Source organism: Agelaius phoeniceus, chromosome 1, assembly GCF_051311805.1.
Source record: "Agelaius phoeniceus isolate bAgePho1 chromosome 1, bAgePho1.hap1, whole genome shotgun sequence".
NCBI lineage: Eukaryota > Metazoa > Chordata > Aves > Passeriformes > Icteridae > Agelaius > Agelaius phoeniceus.
The window spans coordinates 100581534-100608424 of NC_135265.1; the positions used below are offsets into that span (position 1 = coordinate 100581534).

At 44.2% G+C, this 26891-nt stretch overlaps 1 protein-coding gene across 4 annotated transcripts in view; it reads right to left on the reverse strand.

The window, feature by feature from the left end:
* Nucleotides 1-880: 880 nt before the first annotated feature.
* The window catches only part of LDLRAD4 (low density lipoprotein receptor class A domain containing 4), a 285288-nt gene continuing 259277 nt past the window's right edge, over nucleotides 881-26891 (reverse strand). For 2 of the 4 annotated variants that reach the window (XM_077183925.1, XM_077183932.1), the window contains 3 exons: nucleotides 22997-23151; nucleotides 12878-12931; nucleotides 881-11603 (listed from right to left, as the gene is read on the reverse strand). In XM_077183925.1, the coding sequence (XP_077040040.1) occupies nucleotides 11061-11603; nucleotides 12878-12931; nucleotides 22997-23151 (752 nt within the window). In that variant the 3' untranslated portion in view covers nucleotides 881-11060. The other 2 variants (XM_077183938.1, XM_077183934.1) reach the window with 2 other exon arrangements.

Below are 26891 nucleotides of genomic sequence, written 5' to 3' on the forward strand. Positions count from 1 at the left end.
ACCTCCTCCTCCTGGAAAAGACCTGCAAGAAAGCCCCAGGTTTGAAGTGTCAAACTCAGCATCACATCGCAGCAACACAGACATCAAACTCCAGCAAGCACAGGTATAAAATATAAACCAAGAAAACTATGTTATTAATAATCATGCTAAATAAACCATCACTTTATACACAGAATGTACAGAAATTACCTGCTCTTTCCCAGTCTTGTTAAGCTTTAGTATGGCAAAGTGGTAGGTGCCAGCCATGGATAATTTGATCTCCCTTGCAAAGATCTGTATCACCAAAGACAAATCTTTGCAAAGGACCCTTTCATCTGTTTTTTTACTGAGAGCATCATCCCTCTCTTCCCCCCATTACTGGACCACAACTGCTGTTTTTTAAGCACTGGCCAAAGCATGTCCCAGCTTTCTTAAACCGGGTTGTGAATCTCCCTCCCACAAGCCATATTTTGCACCTTCATTTTTTAAAGAAGTTTTGCAACTCAGTGCTTTGGGGGCACTGCTCATCCCCCCCTCCCTGCTGGTCAGTCGGCACTGCTGTGCCAGAGGCCGGCACCACCAGCAGGGCTTTAAATGAGATCGAGGTGGGGTTGTTCTCTTAAAGGAACTGAAACCACGAACTGGCTTAGATTAAGTGCCTAGACTGAACTCCAGTGTGTGACAGGCTGTCCCTGCTCCAGCCCATCCTATGGCAGAGGCAGGGCTGGAACTGTCCCAGCATTAATCACCAGAGTGTGAGGGTCAGAAGGCAGATCTTAAACCCTCATCAGACACAGCGAGGGAAAGAGACAAGTACTTATTTTTACCAAAGTCACTCTAGTGTTCCAATGCTTTTTTGTTTTTTCACTACAAAGGGAAAATAAATCCAACAGGAGACAAATGCATTTAATAATTTTTAATAATTTTGTGCCATGGTTTAACCACAGCATATTAAGAACAAGCATAAAATCTGTATTTAAAACTAACAACAGCACTTAGAGCAACATCTTCCTTTAAAAGTATTGCAATAAACAGACCTTAGGTCTAAAAACTAGGACATCACCATTTGCTCAATTAAAAGAGTCAGATACACAACAGTTGAAATCTTTTTCTGTATATAACTGGGAGTTACGGTGGAAAATAAGCAACAAATTAATTGTGTTAAACACAAAATAAAATTTAAAAAAAATAAAAAGTAAAGCAAGCCAGGTTTGTCATAGCATCACATGAACAGCTATTGAGAAATTCCAATACAGTTGTAAAAAGACTTACTGTTCTTAATAGCTTTGTTTTACAACAATAAATTTTAAAAGAAAGATTAAATATTGTTGATAGTGCTGTACATATTTCAGAATAGCTTGAAAGAAAATGGACAAAAATAATAGATGTGTTGAAAATGTGATCTTGAAAGCCACAATGTTGGAAATACAAAAAAAAATTAAAATCCATACAGCAATAAAGCATTTTACACTGTAAATTAACTAGCAAGAAACAACAAAGAAAGGGTAACACTCTAAAAACAGGCATTTGATGGTTAATTTTGAGTGTAACAGCCTGACTGATGTACATACCATCATGAAATGCTCTGAGCACAGCAGCATTGGGCAGTTGAGAGTTATACAAAGATAAAACCCCTATCAACACTTGTGTAGTCTTTATATTATGAGTAGAAAAGCTTTGTTAAAGAATACTAAAGTGATTTTTTAAAAATTGTTATTATTATTATTTTTGCTGTCCAGGTCTATGATGCCTGAGGCTCTCGTAACTTCTGCTCATAGTCCTTTTGAAATCTTGGCTGCCTGCTGTGCTTTGTGGTAAATGGAAAAGCGTGAACACAGCTGTGAATACACTTAATAGATAGATAGTCTGCTCTTTCCACTGCAGCTTCAAAGCAAATTAGTGCCTCTAAAAGAAGACATGCTCGTGTTTGGTCCACTCAATATGCATGTTTTGTTACAATAAATCCTACTCTAGATTCCTCCAGCAGGAGGTTTACTCTGTACAGTCTTCCTAGTGAAGGCCCGGGGTTTTTTGTTTGCTTCTCTTCCTTCATGCACAGAAGTGGTTCTGCAGTGCAAACAGAAACGTGAGGATGGCCAGGCAAGGCACACTTCCAAAACAATTACTCCACGCCCTGACAAACAATAAATGATTTAACAAGTGACAATCAGGAAATATGTGTATTTACCTATGGTACATGCTTACTGACAGAACAGCTCAACAAAGAGAAGGATGTGATGATACAAGCTACCTATAAGGGCACGATGATGCAGAACTGGCCATAAGAAACTTAACACACTTCTTTAAAACAAAAAAAAAGCCAAAACAACCATGGTCAACATTTAGATACAGGACTCCTGTGAGGGCTTTTAAAAAGATATTTACAGACAAAGGTGTAGATGCTTCAGGTTGACAGAGAAGCAGTGAAGGAGTGTGCCCCAAGGCACCATCCTCCCGCGTGACGGACGGGTTGAAAGCCCACTCAAATCAGAGGAAGCCCCACCACTGACTTCACTGGCCCCGGGTAAGGCCCCCTGAGTTTCAGCACAGCACTTTGCTAATCGTCTGAAAAACCGAACCAAAAGGCCATCTCAAACATCACCCAACACCTTGCTACCTTACATCTGTGGTTAAAGCCTGGCAAGTATAAAAAAGCTACATACAGACAGGAGCGTCTATGAAAGAGTAGTTGGCATCCATCTGTGAGAGGACGAGTCTGTCTCGGACTGTTAAACTTTTATATCACCTACTGTCCTGGGATAGTCAGAACTAACAGGTTAGAAAAATAAGTACAGCATCTGCAAGTCCCTACACTAGAACTTCATGGTGAGTTTTCCTGAGGTATTTGCTTTACCGAAGAGCGTGCGGGGCACGGGAATGGAGCGCCAAACACGGGGAGACACCGGGGGAGAACCAAAAACCAACGGAGCCTGGCAAGAAGCTGAAGTGTAACATTACTTCACACACCACTTCCCCTACTGGGTTTGAACAGGTCTAAGCATTTCTCTGTAACCTTAAATATGAACCTGGGTAAGCCATTGCTGTCAGAAGCCAACACAGCAGCAGAGCTGCCAACTCAAAGCTCCCACTCAAACCCTGCATTTCAGCTCTCTACCATTGGGGCCACTCTTGTCCACCCTGCAAGAGCACAGGTCACCAGGGAGTCCTTCCACACCCCAAGCCCAAGGACAGTCTGTAATGGCAGCATGGTGCACCAGCAGTGGGCACAGAGAACGGTTGGCTGTTGTCACAGAACTCTCATTGGCCTGGTTTTGATTTTGCAGGGATGGTTTGGGTCAGTTCCCACTTGTCTGAGCTTCATTTCAAATCTAGGATGTGATTAAAAAGGTTTGAAAGTTTTAGCCCATTTCTAAGTTAAAAAAAAAAAAAAAGCTAATCAAGGATAGTAATAAATAATGTATCTGCTTGAGAAGTAGTAACTAATACTGGTCCAACTCAGCAATAGCAAGGCAACAACCAATATGAGAAGCATTCAGTTGCAAGGTTAAAGCTGTGGAGGTTTTGTTTGTTTTGTGGTTTTTTTCCTTTTTTTTTAAAGTGACACATTAAAAAAAAAAAGAAGAAATCTTCACAGCAAAGATGCATCAAACGACTAATTGCTATACACAGGCTTGTCAAAAAGGATTTGTTTAACCTTTTTCCCTTATGATATTATATTGATATTTAATAGGAAAATAAAATACATAGACTTTTTGTCATTTGTATGCATTCATTTGCAAACTTTCTTACAAAAAAAGGACCAAGCACAGATTGGCATTCACAAAGTTTATGCCATTTTTTTGTGTTAAAATTGGTATCATCTGTACACTATCTTACAGTATTAACATCTATTTGTTTTCGTATGTTTGTTTGTTTGTTCTACCCATTGGGTAGGATATGTGCATAATATATTCAAGTTATACACAGCACCATACAAAGAAAAAAAAACAAACTAGAAAAAAAGACAGACAACTGAAAAAGCACCATTTTAAGTGAGGCACAACAAAGGTGGGAGTGTAAGGCCAGATGCAAAGCCCCCTGAAGTTGGCAAGAGTCTTCCTACCAACTTCAGCAGGCCTTGGATCAGGCCCTCTTGAGTGCAAGGGGATTCCTATTTGCTCAGACCTGAACATGAGGCACCTTAGTTGCTTACAAACTACTGACATGCAAACCTCCTCAAAATTATACCTAATAAGGATGTATTTAATTGATTAGTAAACCTACCATAGCAGACAGACAAGCACAAACCAAGGAGAGAAAGGAAGAAGAAAAGAGACAGCTTTGTCACCCACGAGATCCTACACACACCGTGTTGTTTCAGGAAGCTCACACACCAAACCACTTGAAACAGCAGCAGCAATATAGCAAAGAAAAAGCATCATCTCTGGCAGTAAATCACACTTCTGTCAGAGGGAAGGGGAAGTATATCTTTGTTACAGTTTTGTTTTTCTATCATTAATCAACATAAAAAGGTAAGCTCTTTTATAGCAAGAAAGCAACACTAGCAATACCCGGGTTGCTTGTGTTCAGTCTAAAAACAGAATTGACACCAGCAAGGCAGAAGTAAGAGCCAGGAGAGTCTGTGACACAAAATGGTCCTTGATCTTCCCTTTCAAAAGCAGGAGAATTGTACTGGGTGGTTACCAAAACAGCATTAGCATCCCTGAAATACATTTAAAGCCAATGACAATTTCAAGAAAACATCAGTAGGCCCTCCACTGCGTGTCTGTGGTACTAAAGAGTGCAGCAAAGCACTTCATCCAAACACCTACACTTCAGTTTGCTGGGAAGAGGCAATGCAGGTCTCAGGCTGGTTTTGGAGGATGAACTTAGTGGTGCAGCTTCTGTTTATTCCCCAGAGCTGTACCAAGAAAACTACTCTTTTTTTTTTGCTGGTGCAAGTGTGCCCAACAGGGCTTTTGCCACCCCAAAAATGCAATCAGAGGTGGCTCAAAAGGTAATTTACATCTCTGATTAGTGAGGGTAGGCTGGCAAACAATATATTAACTAAAAAAAATCCTGCCGACATTTTCAGTCAGCATACTCTCAAAACCTTAAAGCTGAATTTCCTAATGAAACATACAGACCAGTTTTTGGACGGGAAACCTCTCCAAGTTTAACACATCCTCACAAGGGACTATTTCATGTTCTAAAAGGCCTCAGACAACTCAGTAAGACTGCCTCTTTCCAGGGACTGAAATGATTGACACATTTGGGGCTAGTGTAGGAGAAAAGTTGTAATTGTACTGGTTGGCAAGCAGGCAACACAGTGCAGAGAAAGACCAGATATGTGTAATTACATTATGTGCAACAGCCTTTATCTAAAAAGCAAGGATGTAATCAAAAACCAGACTTCATCTGAACCCACTGCACAGAAGGATCACTTGGTTCTCACCATCAGCTAGGTCTGAAAAACATGCTTATGAGATTTAGGGTACACGAAGTTTACTTTCTTTCTCTACATCAATACACGAGATCTGCATTGGGGTTATTTATCCCAAAGCACAACGATTTTTCAAAGCTCACCCAAAAGGAGAGAGAGCTGTTGGATGGAAGATGCATGAGCACACCAGGTCACAGGCAAGAACTGGTGCAGCAAGAAAGCCCCCTACTGATAAAAACATAGGTCATGACATTTACAGGACTGAAAAGCAAATACACCTCAGACTTCCTGCTGTTTGACAAATGACCTGCCATTGTTACTGAGAGCACAACACCGAGCCATTCAGCACTCCTGGAAGCTGATCATGGAATAGAAACTAGTACAGACAGAATCACGGGGACAAGTCTGCAAGCAGGTCTGCATATGCATGGACATGACTTAACTGTAATGACCAGAGAGAACCTGTGATAACCCTGAATACTTTCAAATGTGCCAGCAAGCCTATTGTTTATCCTTGGTGGGGGGAAGAGGCAAAGAAAAATATCGATGTATATCTATTTTTTACACACTTGCTATTTTGTTTTCCTTCGCCTACAAAATCAGGTTACCTTAGCTACCATTAGCGCTCAGGGATAGAGTCAGAGAAAGGTCAGCAATCAATCCTCTCCAAAGCATTTAAACATTCCTTCCAGATTAGAGTGTCAGTCCTAAGGCCCAGTATCTCACTACCTGGCAGGGTTAGAAATGATCACCTCAGACAGCACTGTTCCAGACAGCCTCCACTCAGGGCTCTCCAGCAGGACAAGGATTTCTTCCCTATTGCAAAGAAGTGCATTCCTTAATAAACAATAAATTCTGCTCCTTACCCTTCCCTGCACCTCATTCACAGAAAAAAAAACAAGAACTCTCAATGACACTTTTTAAAAAAATGTATCTGCACCAAGAACATTCTGGGATTTGGCACAACAAGCAGCTTCCAGCTGGGACAAACTGGTATAAGCAGTGGCCAAGCAGTAATAAAAGGTCAAATGAAGCACAGCTTCAGTCATGGCTCCTGCAGATTCCATGAGTGCAGGAACACAATCATCTTCCTCACTGGCCATCAGGAACTTGTACATGGGGCATATGCTTGAGTTGTCATACTCCCAAGGGAAATTCATGCTGTAATAAAGTCCCCTCAGCCCAAGACTGGCCTACATGCAGAGTCCATCAGTGACAAGACCAGGAGTAGCATAATTAGATCCTCCCTGATGAAAACATCCTATTATGCAAACTCCTGTGAATTCTGGACGTGCCACACATGCCAGGAAAGGGATCTGAACACTGCACTGTTGGCTGGGTACCCCCCTTCCTATCTCTCACTCACATCTTTTAAGCAGCATCCCACTCAGTCTGCTTGTCCAGCACTGAGGCAAGCCCAAACACAATTGTTCTAAACATAGGTACAGAATTAGAGCTAAGTGCCAAGTGCTCCATTGGTAAACTGGGAGAGAAACAGGTTTTTTCCTTTGCTAAACCCCCTGCCTTTTCTAGCCCTGAAAGATCATACAAAACCACCAAAGATGGGGCATACTTAGCATCAAGAAGAGAGCCATGCCAAGACATGTAAGGGAAAAATTAGTCTTTGCAGTAGGACAGAGGTCACAAAACTTTATTTCATAAAGGTGCATTTAAAAGAAAAAAATAATCTTTTAACCTGAAAATTTCTAACGTGGGGACATCACTATTCTGAATTTTGGGAACATGAGTTACTGGGCAAAGTCAGAAGATGCAACCAGAATTCAGGCAAATATGATCCAGCACACAGAGAACACCACACACATATTATGTGGGTTTTGTGGTAGGAGACACATACACCAGAAGATCAGTATGGAGGCAAAATCTACACAATTAATGCTACAGTGTTTGCAGAAATCTTTTATAATTTATACAAAATTTCACTGAGTGGCTCTGGGATACAGTCGATCAATTCTGGATATTTTCAAAGCTGGTCTTCCATAAATGCTTCATAGAATTACCTGCCTTCAGAGCTCACTCCCTAAGCCTATAAAGATTGATAGTGCTATCTAATTCTGGTACTTCTTTTGCCATTCTGTTCTGTTGTCAAGAGCAGATTTTCTACCAAGTCAATGGAAGAAAAAAATAGAAAAACAAAGCATTTCCATGTTACACTGTTGACTGCCTTTCCATTGGAGAGCACTAATATCCATCAGAAAACAGCCTATTTACTGCCAAGAGAGGCCCCAAAACAGAAGATTACAAGCTCACCTATAGCAAGTGAACTAGTCACTACACTCCCAGAGCTGAGAGTCAGCACATTACATGTGGGAAAGCAGAGCATGACCTTAAGCCGTTAGAGTGTCCAAAGGAGGGCCCTGAGGGCGATGAAGGGTCCCAAGGGAAGCCATGAGGAGTGGCTGAGGTTACTTTCTTTGTCCAGCCCAGAGGAGACTGAGGGGAGACCTCAGTGCAGTTACAACCTCCTCATGGGGAAAAGAAGAGGAGCAGGCACTGATCTCCTCACCCTGTTGACCGGTGACAGCATCCAAGGAAATGGCTGGAAGCTGTGCCAGGGGCAGTTTAGGTTGGGTATTAGGAAAAGATTCTTCCCTCAGAGGGTGGCTGGGCACTGGAACAGGCTCCCCCACAGCACCAGCCTGACAGAGTTCAAGAAGCATTTGGACAGTGCTCTCAGGCACATGGTGTGACTTCTGGGGATGGTTCTGTGCAGGGCCAGGAGCCAGATTCAATGATCCTGATGGGTCCCTTCCAGCTGAGCTTGTTCTATGATTCTAGGATGATTCTAGGATTCTAGGATGAGAAAACAAAGATGCAAAAGGAGATGCAACTATTAAGTGAGCAAATACCAAGTTATTTTTAAAGCAAATACCAAGTTATTTTAAACAAAGTTCTAAAGCACTGGAAAAGGCAACATTTTCCAGGCAAAAAATTTTCTCATCCAAGAAAAATTAAGAGACAGCATACTGGACAATGTTAATGGGAAGTGCATAAATCTACTGGCATGCAGAGAGGGTAAAAGATACCAAAGGGCTGTTTTTAAAGAAAGAACATTCCCAAGAGGCAACTTTGAAGGCAACTTCAAGGCTCACTCTGCTGAGATCCACACATGGAGAAAGTCAGTCTTCAAGCAGCCCAAGCCCAGGTGTGCTCTGCCCTGACAACTGAGTTCCAGCTGTTCTCACCTCAAGGCTTGTCTAAACAATCCTCATTTAGGCAACAGCACAGTATCTGTGTAGGCACACACATTCTCTGGCTTAAAGGCTCACTCCTCAAGTGACAAAAGTCACTGAAGTCCAAAACCAACATTTGCTGGCTTTGTCCTCTGGTTGGGTTTTGTTCGTTTGTTGTTTGTTGTTTTTAACTAAGAATTATGTTTGTAGGTTCTTTGCAAAAATCTAATTTCACAGCTTTTACTCCCAGGAACCAGACAGTGGTGAGAGCCCCAGCTGACTGAAAGCCACCTAGTCATCTTCAAAACACCTGTACTGTGGGTCTGAGAGGAAAAAAAATAAGTGAACCCCACCATACAATCTCTATCTCTCCCTTCAATTAATACATACAATAAAAGGCAGCTTTACTCTGCATTACCAGCATGACTCAGACCAAAATAACAACTACAGAGACAAATGGGGCTGTGTATTCAGACTAACAGTTATACAAATGTTTTTAAACTAGAAAAAAATCAAATTAACTTATGAAGAAAACAAATCTACACTGAGGCCCAAAAGACAACACGCACGCAGACACACACATACACACAGTTTTGGCATTAAAACTCTGCATAGATCAAAGATGCACTTCAGTTAATAGAGTCCCTCGTGTACAGAAGTCCTGCAGAAATCCAGCTTCCAGCCATGGGACCAGGGCATTGATGCCCTTGGGGCACTCAGCAGCTGCTGCCCACAACCAAGCACAAGGCTCAGGAAAACAGAAAAAAGTGAAAGATCTTAAAGTGAAGAGGTCTATGACACACTCATACACCTATATATTAGAAACTATTCAAGCTAAGACTCTAAAGATTCTTACTTTTAAGTCCATTTCCAAAATGCATTTTAAGTGCAATTTGTGCTTTTTCATGTGCTTGTGATGCCACTATCACCTTCTGCCATCAACTGAATTCCGGCACCGCGCGTGCTTCCACACGGGAACAGCCACTGTAGAAACACCCCAGATGCCACAACACAGGCAGGGAACACTTCCCAACTACTCTCCAGGCCAGTATAGCAAAAATCAGGGCTTACAGACACTTGGTGAACCCATGAGTCACCTTTAGCCATGAGCACAGTCCTGCTGGCGTCACGCAGACATCATGCACCCGGAAGGGTTTCTGCAGCAGGCCCAGAGCAAAATGGTGTGCAGGGAGAATTCCTGGTGCTCCCATGACCCTGCCAGGGATACTTCAGGAGCCAGCACCACTGCCACGAGTGCCCTTGGTACTGCTGCAAAAACACCACAGGGGGGGTTTTGCCACAAGGGCTCCCTTCACTTCAACAGGACAGACCTCCAGGACTGAACTTCAGCATCTGAAAGGATGAAATGGAGAGCGAAAACCACGACAGCCTCACATACTTGAACAGCGGAGCAGGGGAAAAAAATCCCACCCTGCATTTTCAAACCATTTATTGCATAATGTCATGATATGTGACTAAATACATTTCAGGCTACAGTGAGGACAGAAATCTCTAGCACAGTAAGTACTGGTGATACTGCATTAGGACAAGGAAAAGAATGGCAGCACTTAGAATCAATACAAATCAACGCATCTGGGAATTGTAGTTTTGCCATTTATGAAAGAAATCGTCTACACTGCAAAACAGCTAAACCTTAAGTGATGGAAAATGCTGAGATTTCATATTTGCCTTCTTCCATCCAAAAGTCTCCAAGACACTTCACTGATACACTGTTATTTGAATGCAAATTATTGCAAAGACAAGCGTCCCTGTATTTTTTGAATTGTAAAAGTCAAGAGATGTTAGCCTAAGTCCTGTCCCCATCTTTTAGCAAACCCGGGGGGAGGGGGCAAACTCCTCCAGATTACTTCTAGGGCTCTATCATTATTCCACAGGTGAAACAACAACATATAGAAGAACTTCACATAAAACAGTTCCCTCATATATATTTTTTTTAAAACAGTAAGATAGTGCAACTTTTTAAAACACATTTATCACAACACAAATTAATTCCTTGCATTCATCTAAGTTCTCAACTTTATACCTTGGCACACAGAACAGGAATTTTGTTTCATATTAAAAAAAAATTCACATCCTGGGAGAAAAAAAAAGCAGACTGGCCAATTCTTCCCCCATTTATCTAGCAAAACCACCTTCTTCCTTCTGCCATTCAGTGAGTATAAAACAGGCTGTACAAGCCTCATTTCTGTGCTAAGTTAACTTTTAGAATTAAATAATTGAAATAGTTTATTAAAAAAAAATAATATATCCCCCCCCCTTTCCCCTGAAACACTGCTCGTAGACAAACCGAATGGAAGTTTGTATTTCTTTCAATCTGCTTTGCATGCAATTCCCCTGAAAGGAATCAGAAACAAAGAACTGGTTTGCACGTTTGGTTTTACTCAGTTGTACCACGTAACAACACTGTGCACCGGAGCACGGGGCTCTTCCTCCACCGCCCTGCTGGGCTCTCCCGTCTTCAGTCCAAACGCACCTGGGCAGGTAACCTAGACCAGGTTCCCTGGCTTCCGGTCCTGGCCTTTGCTGGGGACTATTGTGCTCTCTGAATTGTTCTGCTGAAACTGAAGTCTGCTCCCCCTCTGCGAGGAAGGAGGCATGTTGCTGTGCTGGTGATGGAAAAAAGAGGAGCCTGGGTAATGGCCCATGACCTCGCTGTACGTCGGGGGTGGTCCTTCCATCCTTCCATTACTGCTATAGTTGGTTGCACTTATGCCCGAGTTGCTGCTGGGTGGGCAGGGACCCCCATTGTACATGGAGATGTCTATCAAGTCGCTATCAAAAATGGTTCGGTTGGGCGGCGCCCTGACGGATTCCCGGTTGAGCTCCATCTGCTGCTCGGGGTCCCGGAGCTGCAGCGTGCACGGGCCCTGGTACGGCGGCGGCTCTTCGCCGTCCGAGAGGGAGATGGTGGGAGGAAGGTCAATCTCATGCTGCATGTAAGGGTAGGTGGGCTGGAAGCGACTGAAACGGTCCCGCTGCATAAAGGATGGGGTGGTAAACCTGTCCCTGGACCTTGGGGCGTACATGATCTGAAACGGGAAGAGAGACACGCGTGACTCCACCGCTGCACCCAGCGCCGCGGCTGCTCCAGTCCTCACCCCGAACTGATAAAACACAGAATGCTTCTTTCTCCACCTGTCTTAGAGGTTAAACCCGGCAGATACCATGCACATGCGCAGCCACATGCCTGCAGGTGAAGAGGAGGAGATGCAGGAAAGATCCAGCACACTTGAGAACAGCTGCACGAAGGAAGCCCAAGACCCCACACAGCTCCTTCTGACACTAAAACATTCTGAGCAAAAACAAATTATTCTGTTTCTGAAACCAGGAAATTAATTCTCTCTAGTCTGGGTAATTGCCTAGCTCTACAACAATGCCCCAGTACTGAATTTCAGCTGCAGTCTAAGCTAAGCTTCCCCCTCCTACTCAGAGTTAATGCATCCCCAAAGAATTCAGATGGTCATTTCAGTACAATTTGTAAAGCCTCAGCATATCTCACGCCTTCACCATCAGAGTGTATCAGATGTCCTCCTCCCCCTCAGTTCTCAGCCAGAACTCAGCCTCTGGGGAGAACCTACAAAGCTTCTGCATTGTGATGGAAAGTATGTCCTTGGTATATTAAAATCCTGGAGAAGGACAGGCTTTACAAAAGGAAGCGTTCAAGATACTCTGTGAGTGGTGTTGCTCTTCACTTGGTCTATCCCAGATCTGGACAGATACAGCAGCTTCTTAGATCTAGAGCTATCAAAATGCTCTTCTCTTTTTTGGATCCCTGCAGGGTCTTCAACCCCTGGCCTTCACAGATGCAGGGCCAACCACCAGGAAGGTCTGCTGCTGGTCACAGGACAGCTGGACTACTCAGAGCAATACACCCACAAATTACTGTATAGACAAGGAATCTGTGCTAGCTGGAAGAAGGGAGACACTGGCGATAGGATATGTGCTGTAAATCCAAGAAAAGTTCAGAGACAAGAGGAACTGGTCTCCCAGCTTCCAATGAATACTCAAATTACTGAGCCACTGTGGGAAAGAGACACACCTCCATCACTTACTTGCGAATGCCTACTATGACACAGGGAGTGCTGATGGAGATGAGGTGTCAGGTAGGCAAAATTTCATTCTTTTATGAAAAGGTCTCAGGAATTTATGAAATGCGTGTTAAGGCGGGCTTAGATGACGGTGTGAACTACACTGAAAAAGCTTCCTTTACAAAAAATAGATGCATGTTTTTGAAAGAACCAAATACGCGTTACAGGAAAAAAAAGAAAGCACTTGGTGAAGATAGTCAGAAATCTGTCAGTACCTCTGAAGCACCCTGGCGTGAAACCGAGCTTTCTGAAGGCCACAAGCACCCCTCCTGAAATGTGGAAGAAAAGAACAAAAAAAGAAAAATTAATAGATCACATCACCATTCTGGCTCATTATCACAGCTCTTACCAGCAATCATCTTCTAAGGACTGGCTGTCTCCAGGAGCTAAACAAGCAACATCCCACCCCTTTCTTTCCAAAACATGAGCAAAGAGCAGCTCTGCTCCCAGGCAAGTCAAGCTTGGTCCATTTTGCAAGTGCCAAGATGTCATCTACTGCACCCAGCCCCACAGGCCATAAGGATGCAGCAAGCTGGTGGTGTCTGAGAGAGGGCGGCAATGCATGGAGATGACAGGAGACGCCTCAGCACCTGTGTGCTGAGCAGGTACCTGTCACCTCCCAAACCAGCAAGGGTGGCAGGTCTGACAAAGGTCTGCCAGCCAGGATCCCGATTACACAGCACAGGCACAGTTCACAACAAAACCTGGCGTCTGTAATCTCAGTGGAGTGACAGACATGCTAAACCCGGGGATAATCTGGTCAGAACTGCCAGTTGCCCAATTCCCACCACAAACAGTAGTTAAAGCAGCTGAGGTTTCAGCCACTTTTTTAACCACTTCTCCAACCACCTTCTCAGGTCAAAGTATTTTCTCTCTCGCCCCTTGAAATGCTGTTCTGACACCGTACCAGCACTCAGGGCAGAATAACGGGGTGAAGAACAGTATGTCAATAAGGGAAAATAGCTTAAGGTGTATCATTATTTTTCTTCTCAATTAATTGTTTGGAGTAGCAGTAACTCCCACAGCGAATTTATTTTATTGAAAAATTTTGAAGCAGAAAAGGACATATCAGAGCAGCTATAAAGCTCAGAACTTCAATTTTGGTGCACAAAGAGAAAATCAAAATATTGACAGTCATGACTATTTTCTTGATGTTAATTCAAGTTTTACATACATAAGAAATTTCAGGAACTGGAAGGAAAACGCATACTGTCCCCAAAAGCATTACCATGTATAGACTGCTTCCAAATCTTACTGTACTGCTTCTTCTCACCATAGCATCTTTCAACATATTTCAGAAGTAAAAATAGACCCAACTAGATGTTCATCATGACACTCAGAGACCAAATGCCGTCTGTGATCTTGTCAGGAGAGTCCACTGCAGAGAAAAGCTGCTCTAAGAGGACTCTCCCACAGGATTCAGCTGCTAAGGGAAATGCTCTGAATAGCAAAGCTGGTACACTTCTCTTCCGCAGCTTTAGAGAGCAAAGATAGAGAGAGGCTGACAATTGCAATTATTTACAACTTCCCCAAGTATTCCCCTTTGCAAAGACACAAAAGACAAATCTTATGCAGAGTCACTTATTTCAGTGCCTAGATGTGGTTCTGACACTTAAGGAATTGTAACTGTGGAACTATATACATACATGTATATACACACACTTGTGCACACATTCCTTTCCATTCCTTCAGCACCCAGATGCCCTCATTTTGAAATATCTGAGGGTATGTTTGCACAATTAAAGGCTATCAGGTTATCAGCAGTTGACCCAACAGGCTCCAAACCCCTTGCAACTGTTTGTAAAACATATTAGTCAAAGCTAAAGTTCTCAATTAACTGCTCCTGAGTTACAGGCTCAGAAAAAAAGGCAAAACCAACAAGCCAACCCAGAAAGAAATAAAATCTACCTCCACCACTCATATCACTTAAACTCCCTTATGAAAAGGAGCTGCTGATGAGGATGTGGAAACAACTTCCATTCTAGGGCCCATCTCCCCAAAGGCAAGAGGGTAAGATGAGCTGAGAGAGATGGTGCAGCATATGGAGAAAAACTCCTTGCATGGAGATGGAACAGGACGTGCTCACTGAGCCAAGTCTCCCAGATCTGCTACCAGCCATGCCTAACAGAAATAACTTTTTAGAAGAGAGGAGTTGCCTGTTACTTCTACCACTGATGCCTGAATGCCAGAACAGTCAAAGGCCCTGCCTGGAGCACTGCAGCTGCTACAGGGATCCCACTGAGTAACCAGGGCACTGGGATAGTCACACCAAGGTGAGACCAAAGGAGCCCAAAGCTCTCCCCACTCTGGGATAACTACTTGAGAAGGTAAACAGCCTGGGATGCAGTTGAACTCTGAGGCTGTGAGATCCTTAGGATGCAAGGATATGTAACAATGTTGTTCCTGTGACAGTATGTCCTACACTTCACCTGCAGCTCCTCCCTTCCCTAAGCTTTCCACTGGAGAGAGCAGCAGACTGAATCAATGATTTGGCAGCAGCCAACCCCCAGCAAGATCTCTATCCCAGCAGCCAGAAGAACTCCCCAAGCAGATGGCTGGGTAACATGTGCTCAGCATGCCCACACTTGGAAAATACCAGGCTCAAACCATGCAGATCACCCTCATGGCTGGTCCAATGACACAGCACAGAATCCTCTCCTCACTGAGGCCAGACTAACTGATCCAACACAGAATTTCTGCCCTCCTGAAATCACTGCATCTACCACAGGAGACATACTACCTACCTTTCTGAGTCTTTATTTAAGGGAGACTCCCCTTTCCCTGCACTGGGTAGATACCACCTAACCCTAGGCTTGGTGCCCATCAGCTCCACTGATCTTGGGGTGATGGAAAGAGGTGGAGATGAGAACCAAGTGCTGCAGAAGAAAAATATCCCCATGACTACACTTCTCCACCCTGAGACACAGATTTAGGAAATAATGTGCTGGGATCACCCTGACCAATCTGGGGTGACTTATACTGAGGGAAAGTGTGAGTTCTTGCTCCCTACTTGTCCCTGTGCTTACAGAGCTTCCTTTGAAAGCTAAAATGCTTCTTCCCCTGTGCTCACATCAGTGAAAATCAGATGAGAACTGACAGCATTTGTATTTATATTAGGGATTTGTACAAGTAGTTATGAGGTATGTGCAAACAAGGCTAAACCTGAGCAAATGCAATTTACCCATATTTTGATGAGGGCAGTACCTCATTTACCTGCTTCTTACAGACTGTCAATAGCTAGGCCACCTCAACGTGCTCCTTGTTCAAGAGACTTCAGGCATGAGCTTCAATACTTAAAAGTGACAAGGAGAGAAAGCTTATGTATTTATTCCCTATAGTGTATTAATTTTTAACACTGTTGGGCTTTGGAATGAAAATGCTAGCACCTACCAATAACACAAGCAAGAAAAACCTTGGGGATCCACCTATGTCTTTTGCTGACCATTGTCATTTTTGGGTTTCACCATAATTTACAGAAATTAACTTTGTGATTAGGTTTTGAAATAGCAGCATCATTTAATAAATCCAGCTGAGTGATTACTTAATTATCTCATGGTGATGATTATTTAACTCAATATTTAGAGCTTAGGAGACTCCATAAGCCTAGGATAATTTGCTATTTCATATTTTACAAAGCTTTAGAGCCTCCAGAATTAAACAGTGTAAGAAGATGACTTTCTGAGGACATTTTTAAACACTGGAGCACACACTGTCACCCAACTGCCTCAACTGAGCATCAGCCCCTTGACAGCCAGCAGGAATGACATTTACCAGAAGAATGATTCTTAACTCAGGAGAAATTATAGGTAAAAATTTACACTTAGCAAAATGTTTTCCTCAAGCTGTAATAAAGCAAAAGGATCCCTGTGCTTGTTAAAACTGGGATAGAGTTAATTTCTTTTACAGTAGCAAGTATGGGGCCATGTCTTGGATTTGTGAGCAAAACATTGTTGCTAACCCAGGGATATTTTCATTATTGCTGAATTGTCTTTACACAGAGTCAGGGCCTTTTCTGCTCCTCACCTCAGCCCACCAGCAAGGAGGCTGGGGGTGCACAAGGAGCTGGGAGGGGACACAGCCAGGACAGCTGACCCCACTGAGCAAAGGGACATTCCAGACCACATGGCATCATGCTCAGTACGCAGAGCCAGGGGAAGAAGAAGGAAAGGGGGACTTTGGGAGCAAGAGCATTTGTTCTTTGCAAGTCACTGTTAGATACAGCATGGAGCACCAATGCCTGGCAATGGATGGACACATGCCTGTCCCTGGGCACTGGTGAATGAACTCCTTGTTTTGCTCTCCCTATGAAACTGTCTTCTCAGCCCACGAGGTCTCACTTCTACTCTCCCAGTTCTCTACCCCAGCCTGCTGGGACCAAGTGGCTGTGTGGTGCTTAGTTGCCAGCTGGGGTTAAACCATGACAATCCCATGTAATCCAAACTTTTTTTTTGCTGACTGTTAAGGAGATTTACAGACTTTCTCCGCTATTAAGTTTTTGCAAAATAGAACTTTGCCTGAAATGATGTTTTCTGAGAAACAAAAGTCAGTTTTTCACTTTCTAAAATGCATTACAATTATTAAGAAGGTCCCTCTTTTCTCCTTAACACAGATTTTTATTTTATTTATACAAAAACGTACACACACACGCACAAATACACACATTACTTTTGCAAGTGAAATGTTCCAGATAGCAGTGTAGTTTCTGCTTTTGGCCCTAGGTGGTACATTACACCACACTAAAGCACTGGCTTGCTGAAAACACTCCAGGAAGGCACAGGGGCTCATTCCTTCCAGTATCTTCCTGGGTCATACAGACCACCACAGCTTTGAAGATGGCAACAAACACAAACAAAACAAACTATTGTGCTGTCCCCAACAGAATGGTGAGTATTCCAGCAGGTTGTTCCTTTAAAAGCAATTCCTCAAGGGCAGGAGAGGTGACGCTGTCTAACAGAGCAGTGCACGGCCCCAAGCAGAAGTACTAGAGAATTACAGAGAGTGCCAAATCTCTCACACATAATCTGCCTCCCTACACTTACTGCAATTATTCCTGTTACTTAATGCTTTAAAAGTTTTATTTCCCCATCTTCATAGCACTTCATCACTTTAAGTAATCTTCATTTCATTCAACTGAAGGGAGTAAGTACTGTTATCCTTTCTCCTTTGTTTGGAGATGAAGCAAGTTGCCCAAGGGGACACCCAAAGCCAGTGCTCCTTGCTTCTAGCCCTACCTGCACAATTCCTGGACAATCCTGCTCTTATTAAACATACAATGACTTTACCGTGGGAGACTTCAAAGGGCAGCAGCCGAGCTCGCTGTCCCTCTTGGCAGCACTCCCTGAGGAGAGGCAAGCCCATGTCCCTCAAGGAGACAGCAGGAGCATACAGCGCACATCCAGACCTTGCCAAATGATGACTGGTACAAACAAAAAGATTTGGCAGAGCAGAGTGGTCTACAGCGCTCACACTCTCTCCTGGCTGTGGACTGGGTTCTTGTTCCCAATGGGATTTTCTTTCCTTTGCACGTGTCAGTAAGAAAATGAGAATGAGTGGCCTAGGGACACCAGCAGGAAACAGACAAAATAATGCCAATGCCAGTAGGAAATAATTTAAAAGACCAGCAGGAAAGACTAACATTTGAAATAATGACAAATCCCTGAGCTGTCAATATTATTGACTATTTTCTGTCACCCTCCTGACGTTCCCCTTTTATTCTGAACTAGCTGGTGCAGGGCAGAGGGGAGTATTTTTTACAGCTGTGCTCCTGGAGCTCAGCATCCACGACTGGCATTCCCAATGCAGGTTTAATGCAAGCTGAGCAGCCTGAGCAGCAATGCTGCCCTCGGTGCTGGGAGGCAGGGGCTGGTCAGGGTGAGCATCCTGTGTGATGGATGCAGGGATTTGCTGCCAGGAGTAGGCCTGGGGCAGTACAAGTGTTCAGCACTCATTCAACATCTACTTTATAAAAGAAAACAATGCAAAGACACCAGGATAAGGAAAAGGAATGAAATTAGGAATGTCAGAAGCTTATTAAGTACCTCTCTGTAAGTCAGTTAATCTCTTTCCCCTCAATGTCCCCGTGGAAATCACTGGTGATGACATTAAGAGTTAATCATTGGGAAGCAAGATTTATATTTGTTTTGTCCCAGCAAACAGCAGAGTGCCACAGCAGCAGCTCAGCTGCAGCTACCTACATTCCAGCAGGACACTTTTGGCTGCCAGCACCAGTGCCCTCCTGATACCAGGTCAACAAAGGCACAGCCAGCAATGCTGCAGCAACACAGTTCTCCCCTGGGGTATCACACACACACCCTGTGCACACATGTGCCCTGCCAGGGCTGCCACATGGCTCTGCCCCAAATTCCCCCAGCACTGCCAGGAGCATCAGTTGCTCCCACACCAGAGGTTCTGCTGTTTCAAAGTGAAGCAGCCCCTGGGCAAGCTCCTGGTGTACTCCACACCCCACAGCTTTTGTATCCCTCTCAGGTGCTCTGCAACCCTTGGCTTGCTCCCAGCTGTGAGGCCCAACACTGCTGATGGATAAGCCAGCAGCAGGAAATGTTCAATATTTTATCCATTGTGATACAGACACTGTTCAGCACCTTGCAGGCTCACTCCAGGCTACTGCTCATGCCAGCATGGTTATTCCTCAGCATCTTTCCACCTCTCATAATTAGGGCCCCAAAACTCTTATTTCTGTTAATGTAAAAACAGGGCTGGAATGCTTAATGGCCTCACTAGGAGAGGGCAGGCAGCATCCCCAGCGCTGCAGCAGAAGCACCCACTGCTCCTGAGCCCTCACTGTTTGTCCTGCCCTTGGGCTGCAACCTGCTTAAGGCCTTGGCCCAATAACCAAGGTAATAAAATACCAAAGACCAGGGGAAAGACTGGAAGATGATACTCCAGAAGAATGAAAAGAAAAATAAATAAAAAATATAAAGATGAACAGAAAACTGTATTTACAGAACAGGCGCGTAACAACATTTAGCATGCACTTGCAGAAGAGCAGCCTTTTTTTCCTATGACTGGTCCTTTTTCTGCCCTTCAAACATTACTTCAAATCTTATTAATATTCTAACTTCTGACTTGGCCTGAAAGTTAAAATTCTCATTATCATCCTCTTTTATTTTCATTTTATTTGAGGGTGTTTCTTCGGGGTCGTTTTTTTGTTGCTGTTGTTGGGGGTTTTTTGTTGTTTTTTGTTTGTTTGGGTTCTTTGGTTTGTTTGTTTTTGTATAACCACAAAGAAGTTCAACCAGAAAAAGAAATCCACTAATATCTTTCATTTAAAAAAAAGAAAAAAATAAAATCCACTAATATCTTTCATTTCAGAAAAAAAAAAATCCACTAATATCTTTTATTTCATTACTTCTGATGCCTAACCCATGAGTTTTACAGGTGTGAGGCTGGTAATAAAGGCAGCAGGTAATTTAGCTGATCACTTCTATTACACTCTGTAGAAGAACCAGAATAAGAGAGATCATTTATTCAATAGTTGATCTTTATGCAGCCAGAAATCTGTGCAGGTCAGCCACCACTCAGCTGGTGGAAGGCATGATTATCCAGAAACAGGACAGGCTTAAGGAAAAAGAAAAGTGAAGGCAACAAAAGGACCAAAAAAAAGAAAAAAAAACCAAAAAACCAAAACAACAACAAACCAAACAAAAAACCCAAACAAACAAACAAAAAAACCCCATCTGAACAGGAAAGGCTGAGTTCTACATTTTGATACACCTCTGCTAACCCAGTTACAAGAAAGGGCGTTCACTTCAGAACTAGCCAACAGTCAAATAACTTGCTTTACCATCTTCTTTCAAGAAACATGTCTGAATTTCCTCTATTCCCATTCACTATTTCTCTCCCAAAAAAAATACTTAAGTCACAATAATATTTTCTTCAGGTATTAGTGGTTAACAAACATTTATATCTGTTTTCAGAGTCTATATACCATTAAAAATATTCCCTTGCAAGAAAATCCACTTGGATAGCGTGTGCACACAGAGCAAGGTGTGCCTGGCACAAAAAATGAATTTTAGAAGCGTATAACCTGCATCTCACCACTCACACTATCTATTATCTTGAGCAAGCCATTTCACTGTGGACAATGAGAACAGAGTGGTCATTTGCAGTTTCTCACCACAGAGCACTTACTTCAGTTTTCTGACCCTTGTTCTCTGCACATTGCTTTTAAGGTTTGCACTGCACAGCCAGTTTCTATCAGAATTTCCTTCTAACACCTGACACAAAAGAAAATTCAAAGTTTTTGACATCTCAACTCAGAGACCTGTAAATCCCCATTCCCCACAAGTATGACCTTCTTCTTATAAGAGCTGCAGCTTATCAGAAATTCAGATGAGTAATAGTGATGACAAATCTATACCAAAGGCTTTCAGAGGAATTAGTAACTGGTTCTTGCCATCCCCTCATCAATTCCCATGAAGTGCTCATTTGGCTGTGATTATCATTACTTATAATGGTGACATCAAACTGAAACTGAGTCAGTGCTTTAAAAATTATTTAAGATCAGTTCTGGGCACTAAAGCAGCTCCCAAGTCCCTGCTGCCAAACTGCATGTTCTTCTTCACCAGAAGGCAAAGTTTTCTCCCTTGTGCCCAAGAGGAAAAAAAAAAAAAATCACTGGCTCTGATAACAGACAATAGTAATGAACCATACAAAGGAAATAATGGGTTATTTCATGCATTTGACAGCTTACTACAGTTTAAAAAGATTTGTGAAAATGAAAATGCATTTCATTTATCTCAAACTATTTCATTTTAGGCATCTGTAGCAATTACAGCTAACATTTTTCAGACAGAATTGTGGTTCTTGAATTACAGTGTCCATTTCAAAGCAACATTCAAATTAATCTAGTCAATTTTTCCAGTCCTCAAGTCCACGAGGTGAAGGTTTGACAAGTTCCAGTTTCATCTGTAACCAAATTAGAGCTAACCATTCGTACACTACTCAAGTGCCAGGCAGTGAGGCAGCCTCTGCTTGAGGAGGCAGCTCTTTTCTTCCCCCTGCAGCCTCCAAGGAAAGAGCAATTCACCCCAGCAAAATGGCACAGGTGATGTACTAAGAGACAGCTTTGGGAACCCTGCATTGTCATATTGTACAGCTGACTTTCAGCAGAGAGCTGCCAACTGCCAGGGAGGCAGCTCCACAGCAGCCCCGTGGCATCTCTGCCTCCCCTGCTGAAATCTAACCCTAACAAAAAAAGCAAAAGCAAAAAGCCAGCAATTAGTGTTCAGCCAGAGCAGTCCCCTGAGGCCTCTCATCATTACCTTGGCAGCTCCCTAAGGAGCACAAAGAGGGAAGAAACATAAGACTGGGATGGATAAAAAGGTGAGACTGTGGTGTTAGAACTGGTGTAAACCATTATGATCACATCTCTCAGTTATAATCAGACTTTTTTTGACAGCAAAAGGAAGCTGTGAACTCAGCACTGTTACCAGGAATTCAATGCATCAAAAAGTGACTTCATAAATGGCCCCTTGGCCATCACTGTCAGCAAAGGGCACCTCTCTGGGAAAAGCACATCAGAAGGAAGGACCTCCCTGCAACACCACAGGATGCTGCACAGCTTGTGGGGGATATTCCAAGGTCAGGGACACACTGTGCTTAACCCTCACAAGGGACCAGCGCATCCCACCCAGCAAACTCCTGGCTCACAAGGCAAATTAGGTGCTCATTTATTCTTGGGTTCACTAAACACACTCTTAACAAGTACTGACTGAGATTCTAATCTTAAGCCTTTGACTCTGTAACAACACATCTTAAGCACGCCAGGTCCTTGGAGAGATCCTTTTCCTAGCCCCTTGTTGCTGTTTTAGTGGAACAAACTCAACATTTTCCTGGGCCCTTACTGGGACAGTGGTTTTGATACAGCAAACAGCCATGGCAGCTTCACAAAACAGTAACAGAGATAAAACCCCAGGATATCAGACAATACATGGAAAGTCATAACAACATGTATTTCAAATCTTTGCACCCCAGCTCATCTCCATTCATTCCCCTTCCACGCTCCCCTCTCAAAGTACAGCAGCAGCAAGCACAATGTCCCATCTAAGCCTCCAAATGCAAAATGAATATAGGCTACATAAAACATATCAGGGTCTAAAAATAATTAAAGAGGGTGTACCTTAAATTTGCGTTACAAATTTGTTTTCTAATGACAAATACAACTCTGGCAAAAGACCTAACTATAGGGAGTATTAAAAGTGATATCAGAAGTTTTTCCAGCAGCTTCCTGTACCAGAGCTCTTTGGGAGACTTTGCTGCAGGCCCCTACAGCCCAAAGAAAAGGGAGTTTGGTGCAGGGGGTTCACACTCACCGTCTGCAGAGTTTCCTCCTGCCTTCGGCTTTGGCTCTGTCGGTTGATAAAGGAGCGTGTCGAGAGTTTGTAATGGTTCAACAAGCAGATGATGACTACCACCATAACAGTTATAACCACGATTATAATGATGATTTGAACAAACTCCAGTTCAGCTAAAACAAAGGAAAAAAAAGAGGAAAATGTGTCATCAACACACAGAAGGTTAACCCTCAAAGCAACAGCCTGAAAAGACACTCAATATTTCTCTGAGACTGATCTGGCTTGAGATACTCTTGCTGTCCATTCTGCAAAGTTTTGTGATGAAAACTGTTCTAAAAAGTATGAAAATTATTTCATTTTTGCCAGAGCAAAATGACCAGCATCAGTGGCTGTAGGTCAAAACTAAGAAGCTTCTTAGTGATCCTTCTCTGCAGCCTCCAAAGGAAACAAACTCTTCAACATAAACACCGCAGATGAACTTTTTGGATAAAACAATTTCACTGAACAAAAACCCAAAGAAACCTCATACACACAAACCCCACTCTATTTTAATAGCCACCTATAGTACCAATAGAGTCCAGAGAGCTTCATAAGCTTCAAAGCCTGAGAGGAATCAGGACACTGATTATTTAGTACACTAACCTTAATTTTTTTATCAAGTCAAGAGCATGAAAGCTATTTAACTAGAGTGGAAAACCTTAAGCCTATTGAATCTACATGCAGTGTCTTTTTCAATTACCACCTTCTCTCCGAGTGTAACGCTAACTTTTCCAGGCCTTTCCCAGTCAGGTAAAAATCTAAAAAGAGCTCTGGTACTCTAAAACAAGAGATGTTCCCCCACGGATAAAAATGAAACCAGGGCCCTGGTTGTTGCAAGAGATACAATTACAATGAACTTCATCAGAACCCATCATCTTATCTGAAGCCCTGCCTATACCACAAATATTAAGTATATTTAGAAATGAGTCACTCTTGCACCCTTTTGGCTACACTGGAGCAGCAAGGATGAGCAATGTAAGGGGAAAAATTGCCCTTTGCAGCTACCTAGTTGATGACATTTCTATGGAAACTGCATTGCTCACAGGGGATGCTCTCATCTTGAAAGACAACTCCAGTTAATGGGAGGAGGTCTTTGGTTGCTAGGCTGGTAGAAAAAGCAAAGAAGCAGCTCAAGTTGCTCAGTTTCAGTACTTTCCAAAAAGGACACTACTTTTTGGATGCAAAAACATGAACTTTGGGGAACCGATACTAAATGTCTGTTTTAAAAAGTTAACAAGGAAAGAGAGATGCCATATGAAAATGAAAGGACAGAACAAGTATCAGCAAACAAGCCCCTTTTCCCCCCATCTTTAATTTGCAGCCATGCTCAGCTTTCTGTGTTACAGCAGAACACTTGTACAGACACAACACAACTGTGAAGCTGAGCTACAAGAACACCACTAAAACATAAAACCCAAGATGAACCTGCAGTGGACCTAAAGGAAACCCAAGGCAGTTTCATTATTCTAAGATCTCTTGCAAACAAAATGCAGACTACAGGAGCTGCAAGCGTGCTGGTGTCCAGCGGGGGCTGGTGCCAAGGTCCAGCTGTCTGTCACCAGCTACCGGCAGGCACAGCCACAGCACCCAAGTGCCGAGGGTCTGCAATCGTCTCCTGAGGAGTAACTAAGCCTACTTAAGGCTAAGGAGAGAGTACAGGGCAAAAATATGTCTATCACTTTGTCACTCTTCGCTGTAAAGTACTTCCCACTCATCATTAAGACCACCAGCGTTTTCAAAGAATTTGGTTAGTCAGTGCTTGGTGCTCTGCTTTTGCTATCAACCCCACAGGCAGGTCAGTGATCTTTCTTTTTCCCCTCTCTTGTGTCACTGGAAGCTAACAACGTCAGCACCAAAAGATCAAAAAGCCAGAAGAACAGAATTAATTTAAAAATAAACCCACCCAAATCACAGTTAAAAGTCTTGGTTTTTCTTGGCTCAGAAACACAGAACACAGACTTCACACAGCTGACAACTTCTGCGATTCACGTTCTGTGGCTACTCAAGTACTAAAGGGTTTCTTTATACAAACTTTTTTTGGGTCCATGTCACATTTTACACTGGAAATTGAGAGACTGTTGCTAAAGGGCAACATGCAAAACAACCAATGTTTATTTGGGCTTTCCTGGAATGCACAGATCACTAGAATGACATGTTACTTCTCTATCTGCCAAGGACACAGTCTTCTAAATTTATCGAGACCCCTGCATTTCAGTGCCGAGGGACACTACCTCTCCCTTAGAGATGAGTGATTTGGTCTGTGACCACTTCCCGTGGGAGGGAATCACTTAAAAATGTTTGATTAAAATATGGCCACACAATAAAGAAAATAAAAACCACAGCACACAGCTGTGAGCACATGGGATTTCCCACATTCAGTTTGCATTGTAAACAACAAACTGCAACAGAACACCTTAATGATGTTCAAGAGGATTTCCTCAATGGAAAAGCACGGGGAAAAGAAAGATAATTTTAAATCCCTTCTTCCTCCTGAGTGACATTCCTGCTGCTCATTAGGTTATTAGCGGTAAAAAGCAAAGGCAGCCTGCAGCAGCAGCAGTCAGTACTTGCTGGCACTGATCGAGGCCATTTAAATAGTTCCTAGCGGCTGCTGACAGGCACTGGGTCACCGCGGCCCCCGTCGCGTCCCCTGCCCGACACCTGCCAGGCGCGAAGGGCCACCGCCTTCCAGACAGGCATCTCCTCCTCCCCACTTTTCCCGTAAATTGACTGGGAAAGAAGCCGGGCAAAGGTTCAGGGAGAGAAATGCTTTGGTTTTACTACCCTGAGCCTGTCACACTCACATACATCCGCTTCTTTACGCGCAAGAAACAACGTTTCTAATAAAAATTCTCCAGCGGAAAAAACCCTAAAACCAAACACAACGCTTCAGGGTAAACGCCCAACACGGAAAAGGCAACGCGCTGAATCAAATTACCTTCTCAGAAGAGCTCGAAAAGAGAGACATAATTTACAGCCCTAGCAGCGATCACACCAGACCGTCACCCCGAGCGAGCCTCCCCCCGCACACAGATCCCGCAGCTCCGCCGCCGAGCGCTCCCGGGCTCTGCAGTGCCCCGGGCCGCATCCCGCGGTCCCTGCCCCTGCGGACCTCCGCGCCGGTACCTCTTTCCAACAACAGGTCTTTTAACCGCGCATCCTTCACCGCTGTCTTGTTAAGCCGCTCACTGGACATGCTCGCCTCCGCCGGGCGGGGGGCTCAAGCCGCTCCGCCAGCCCCCGCGGCGGGCACCGCATCCCCGGCAGCCCCGGGCTCCATCCAGCGAGGGGACACGGTCAGGGAGGCTGCCAGGGAACCTCCCGCCCGCGCCTCCCCCGGCGCTCGGAGCGCGGCTGCCGCCCCGCAGCCGCAGCCGCCGCCGCCGGAGCGGGCGGGCACGGCCGGCACCGGCCGCTCCCGCCCCGCCGTGCCCCGGCCGCGCGTGTGCGCGCACGCACGGACACCAGGGTCCCGCCGGGCTCCGCGCCCGGGGCGAAACGAGTTCGGAAAAAAAAAAAAAAAAATCGAAAAATCCCAAACCACAACAACAATAAAAAGAAAAAAAATTAAAAAAACAGTCGACCGGCGAGAACAAAAAGAACGGAAAGGCGCTGCCCCGCTGGTGGGCGAGCCCCGCGGGGAGGCGCGGAGCGCAGACAGGGAGGGAAGGAGGGATGCAGGAAGGTCCGTACCTGAGCCGCGCCGCCGCCGCCGCTCTTTAAGCCCGGCCCGGCGCGGCGCGCTCGGGGCGCCCCGGCTCCGCCGCCTGCCCGGCCCGCCCGCGCCTGCGCCGCGCCCGCGCCGCCCCCGCGCACGTGCCCGCGCCCCGCCCCGCCCCGCCCGCCGCGACGGGACCGCGCGGGGCCGGACGCG